The sequence below is a fragment of the Morone saxatilis genome, unplaced genomic scaffold, assembly GCF_004916995.1.
Source record: "Morone saxatilis isolate NCDOM2014 unplaced genomic scaffold, NCSU_SB_2.0 Contig24, whole genome shotgun sequence".
NCBI classification, from domain to species: domain Eukaryota; kingdom Metazoa; phylum Chordata; class Actinopteri; family Moronidae; genus Morone; species Morone saxatilis.
In genome coordinates this window covers 21,390,856-21,396,063 of record NW_023339807.1, presented here as the reverse complement: position 1 = coordinate 21,396,063, position 5,208 = coordinate 21,390,856, and the positions used below count along the sequence as shown (strand labels likewise).

The 5,208-nt window shown below is 44.0% G+C and overlaps 1 protein-coding gene across 2 annotated transcripts in view; it reads right to left on the bottom strand.

Moving 5' to 3' along the window:
- bag6 (BCL2 associated athanogene 6) overlaps nucleotides 1–5,208 on the bottom strand; it is a 13,480-nt gene that overhangs the window by 7,734 nt on the left and 538 nt on the right. Inside the window, exons 2-12 of one of the 2 annotated variants that reach the window (XM_035673088.1) lie at nucleotides 4,188–4,275; nucleotides 3,966–4,083; nucleotides 3,304–3,518; nucleotides 2,805–2,876; nucleotides 2,599–2,721; nucleotides 2,289–2,497; nucleotides 1,969–2,101; nucleotides 1,216–1,416; nucleotides 903–1,125; nucleotides 602–652; nucleotides 43–395 (exon numbers count right to left, since the gene is read on the bottom strand). In XM_035673088.1, coding sequence (XP_035528981.1) covers nucleotides 43–395; nucleotides 602–652; nucleotides 903–1,125; nucleotides 1,216–1,416; nucleotides 1,969–2,101; nucleotides 2,289–2,497; nucleotides 2,599–2,721; nucleotides 2,805–2,876; nucleotides 3,304–3,518; nucleotides 3,966–4,083; nucleotides 4,188–4,268 — 1,779 coding nt within the window. In that variant the 5' untranslated portion in view covers nucleotides 4,269–4,275. The remainder of the gene's footprint in view (nucleotides 1–42; nucleotides 396–601; nucleotides 653–902; nucleotides 1,126–1,215; nucleotides 1,417–1,968; nucleotides 2,102–2,288; nucleotides 2,498–2,598; nucleotides 2,722–2,804; nucleotides 2,877–3,303; nucleotides 3,519–3,965; nucleotides 4,084–4,187; nucleotides 4,276–5,208) is intronic. The other variant, XM_035673089.1, reaches the window with a different exon arrangement.

The window sequence follows — 5,208 nt, the reverse complement described above, 5'->3', positions numbered from 1 at the left end:
TTAAGGACAAAAACAGGAATCAAATCAGAAATGTATTCCCACCTGTCCTGGCTGCTGGCCTGGCATGGCAGCCCTCACATTGATGGTGGTTCCCCGGGTGCCAAAGGCTGGCGGGGGCATGTTGGGTGCAAAGGGGGGTCGGGTGAACACAACCCTGGCCTGGGGCTGGGGCCCAGTATGGGGAGGTGGGGGTGGAGCAGTAGGGGTGGTGGTGGGTGTGTTAGGACCCGTGGTGGTAGTTGAGGAGTTGGCTGTGGAGCTGTAGCCAGGGGGAGTGGGCTGGGGTGGGACCGGTTGGCCAGCGACAGTGGCGGTGGCGGCGCTAGTAGCTACAGCAGCGGCATATTGGCTGATCTGTTGCATGAGATTCCGCATAAAGTCAGGGGGGAGGGCACCTGAAGAAACCAGAGGGTTTAAATAACGTGATTTACTTCTGTTCTCAGCAGAAAATGAGAAGAAGTTTCAGGAATTTGAAAAATCAGTATTTGTTTCTGAACCAATACATTGTGTTTCACTGAACTTAACTGTTGCAAGTTGGAAAAAAAGATAAACTGGACTATGTAAAATGTGACATGTCAGCTGTACAATCGACTGGCCTTACCTGGTTGACCAGGCATTTGCTGTCCAGCTGCAGCAGTGTTTGCACCTGGGCCTGTACATACACACAAAAACAACACACAAAGACTTTGAACTTCTTCATGCAATCCTAAAGTAATTGCCAGCACTTCACTCTCCACAAGAGTACATTTGTCATCATTCCACAAACATTGGGAAAAGAAATCTGATGCGGTAGTGTTTTGTAGCGTGCAATCATTTAACTCCAATGTCGCCCGGCAACATGACACACAAACAGCTTTGATGTGGACGAGCATTCAATCAGTGGCGGGTAGGGGACAACACACCATCCGTGTTCATCTGCATCATGACCACCGGAACTGCCTGGTGGCTGATCCTGATGACCCGGGGGCCAGCCTGTCCCTGTCCAGCCTGCTGATTAGAAGGGGAAGTCTGTGGGGGGGAGGTCTGTCCCTGACCTGCCTGCTCAGACTGGTTTGACGACTGGGTAGGCGGAGCTTGTCCCTCAGTGCTGTTACCCGCAACAGTCACCGTGGCACCGAGGTTCATCTGTCGGTGAAATTGCAGGCACAGTCAGTCTTGTCATATTAAATGTTCAGCTGAATAACTTTTAACTAAAATATGCTTGCATTCACTTACTTGCACTGGGATGTGGTGGTGTACAGCTCCAGGCAAAGTGACTGGGGTAGCATAGTGGGTAAACGGGCGGACCACATGTAGGTGGCGGGGCACAGGGCTCATGAGGTTCAATCGCAGGTCACTGAGGGCCACGAGGGCGTTGCCAAGTAGACGGAGACACTCCCATGTCAGGACGAGAGTGCGCTGGTCCTCCTCTCTCTCCTGTGGCAACAAAGAAACAAATCATGAGAAATATATTTATTTGTTTTCTTGCCAACAGATGGGAAGATTGATACCCGTCTACCATCAGCAGCCAGCTAACTTATTTACACAACGGGATAAACAGCTAGTCTGGTTGTCAAACGATAACAAAATCCCCCAACGCGGGGGAACAATAAAGGAACATCTTATCTTATCTTAACAAGCACCTCTGAAACTCACTAACTGCCACATATCTCAAAGTTTAATACTTAGAAAAACAGAAGTGTGAAAATGATAATGTGCTGTTTTTTGTAAGTATTTCTTGATCAGGCCCAGTTACCAGGCAACTAGCCAGGAGACTCCAGGAAGTGTCTTTACTGTCCCGTAAAAATAATAATGATAATTATTATCACCTGATATTTAAGTTACTGCTGCCTTACGAATTTAACAATTTAGGATTTGATTTGGTAATTTTTGAAATATTAAACATTTTAAAAGATATTCAGGCATTCTAATAAAATAAATGATACCAAGGATGAGCAGTTAATTATTATCTGGCTTTTTGAGTCATACTCTATTATTGTTGTATTCTGCAGTAGTGGCTGTCTCTAGCAAGGTGTGCGCTCTCTGAATGAACGGCTGCAGTCTCTCCTCTACCCGCCGCAGTTCAGTCAACATCTCTGCCAACTCAGCTGGGCTGGGATGACTAGGAGAAGAAAGAAAGGCAAAGCTGATTACAATCAAACACAATAACTGTTCACAAAACTGGTAAGTGGTCATGACCTTAAAAAGGTTTGGAGTTAAAAAACAAACAAACAGAAATGCTTGTGTGAATCCTCAACTATGTGGCATGGGTAACGATCTGAGTCACAGAGAGAGAGAAGATGTCTCACTTGGGTCCAGGTTGGGGTGTCGGTCCCTCAGATTGTGCTGAAGAGGTAGGTTGAGGTGGGGGAGTAGTTGGAGGTGGGGAGGTGTCCATGGGCTGAGCAGAGGGGGAGGGAGTGGATGTAGATGAAGATGGAGGAGGAGGGGGAGCAGCAGCACCAGCAGCAGCAGCAGAAGTTGTCTCTGTTTGGGAGGACGAGTCGCTCGATTGACCCTGAAAAAAGACAGCATAGATAGCAGGAAAATTTGTTACTGATAATGCAGCGATTACTCTTTAGCTTTGTTACTGGAGTAATTGGACGGTTGAGCTTTCACCTCCATCCTGTGGATAATATCGTTGATGTCCCTCAGTAGGTTCTCAGCCAGCACAAGCCTCAGCCTCGGCTCGCTTTGCACTGGTTGGTCCATATCAATGTGCACATTCACAGACCCATTGCTCTGTAATAGAAAAGCTGACAATCAACAAACACAGGATAATGTTATTAAGGATCGTATACGTATCAGCAGGCTTAGTATCTTACCCCAGTGCTGGTTGTGACTCTGGCATTCCTGGCATTCTCTCCCATGCCAGACACCATCTGCTGAACTGACATCTAAACAAGAGTAACAGCAGTCAAGTAAAGCACCTTTGAAAACAACAACTAACATGCAAGACAAACGGTCATTAAATGAAACATGATTAAGGCCGGGCAACACACTGGATAACAGTTATCAGCTGTTCTTAATACTGGACTGTAAGAGAGATAGGGAGCTGGACCTCACACTGCCTTTTGTTATACGGAGAGGTATGTCAGATGTGAGAGCACTGGGAGAATAAATAACAAAAATGCACATTTATAATTGTGGAGAATAAAATAAATATTAAAAGAGTTCTCCATTGATTCAGCATTGCCACACTATATTATTGTTGGACTCAAAATAGACGGCAGATGTTGTCGTTTTTCATTGTCCTCGTCCAAATCTGGCACCTACACACACATTGCAACTCAATTCCCTGAACAAATCACCAACTGGACCCACCTGTATCTGCTGGGGGTCCATGATGTTAACAGGGAGGTTGAAGGTGCCGAGCATTACGTAGCTGTTAGCGTTGCGATCATGTGGAGGCACTTGTGGTGTTCCCTGGGAGGACGAGGCAGACCCACTGTCGGCTGAAGTGCCTCCCGACCCCGAGCCAGGCTGGGACGGCGGAGGCGGCGCCCGCTCCACAAGGTGTATCACCTTGCCACCCACATCTGGGACAACAACAGAGAACTACGGTTACATCTGTCCATATCTGATAGTTAGTTTACGTCGCGCTTGTTTTGAGAAACAGGAGAAATTCATTGCTGAAGGCCTTGACGTTATATCCAATTACTTTAGCCAGGAATACTGTATAAACACAGACAGACAGAAGCGAGCGAAATCAAAGCAACCATATGTTTGACAAAGCTAACTTGCTTTACTTTACTTTTGCCCACAATAGTGATGATAAAAGGAAGAAACAGAAAACTGAACGATAAAATAATAGCAACCCTGAAAGTAAATTCCTCTTTATTTACCTACTCAATGTTAAGAATCAGTGTGCAAATAATGACAAATAAATAAGAAAACCAGTTTATGAACATGCAGCAGGATTACAGGAAAAATTGCAAAAACAAATGCCCTTAAAACAAAATGTCACGTTCCTCTCGGTTACTTACTATAGTCTGTCAGAGTCCTTTCATCCTGTAAGACTCTGCCCTGGTAGATCAGCCTCTGTTTGTCCACAGGGATACCCACCGAAGGGGCAATGTGCTCCTTGAACTCTTTCACTGTCAACTACAAAAAAAAGATGGTACACACACGAGTCCGACTACCGCAAAAAAGGCCGACTGAAAATGAGAAAACGCGTCAGAATTTGCAGTATGAACGGATGAATTTACCTGAGCACCAACAGTGTAGGTTCTGCTTTGGGAGTCTAATGTTTTGACCGTCACCTCTATGTCCGCAGTTTGTTCCTCCATGGTGTTCCTGCATCAAAAAACATTGCGTTCCAGTAATTATAGCACAACTGATACTGGATACTTGAGGCCAAAGCCAATATCGATGTTTGAGAGTTTTACATTTTTTTATAATGTCATTATCAGCTGGTATTCATTTCTTAACATAAACAACCTTTTTTTTGGACACTTAAACACTGCTGCTCAGTTTAATGTGACATTTTACAGCTAAGAAAATAAAGTCCTGTGCTTTCTAGTGGACAAACTCTGTAATGGACCGTCTCTAAATGACCTCAAAACATATCTTTGGCATTCATGTGTGACATTTCTTGGTACTTATCAGCTGCTATAAATCTTTTTTTCCCCCATTAAGTGAGTAATGTGTATAAAATGTCAACAAATAATGCTCATCGCAATTTCCGAAAGACCACAGTAGTGTGTTTAATTTGCTTGTTTTTTTCTTGATTAGTTCATTAACAGAACATTATTTGTCAACAAATCTGATCAAGTAACTTTAATCATCCAAGTCACATATCGAGAACAAACTTTAAAACATGTTTTTCTGCTATTTAAGTGCGCGGATTTCGCTGTAACTGAAATATCTGTGGGTTTTAGATTACACCCAGACAAAGAAAGCAGACGGAAGACAACACTAGTGGATATTTGGGCACTTGGTGACGGCCGTTTCACTTCTTTCTAACATTTTACAGCCTGAACAACAGCTCAATTAACTTCATCCAAAAGATATTTGACAGACCTGCAAATCATTAATGGCGAGAATCACGAATAACACACAAAACCAAATAAATATTGAATAACTTAGCAGAAATAACCACAACAAAGAAGACTAGAAGTAATTGCTGAGCGAACAATAACTTCGGTTAACCCAAATCATAAAGACAAAACAGAAGAAAGTAGCAGAAGGACGACAGTTGATGTCAGTTGATGTCAGTTAATGTCAGTT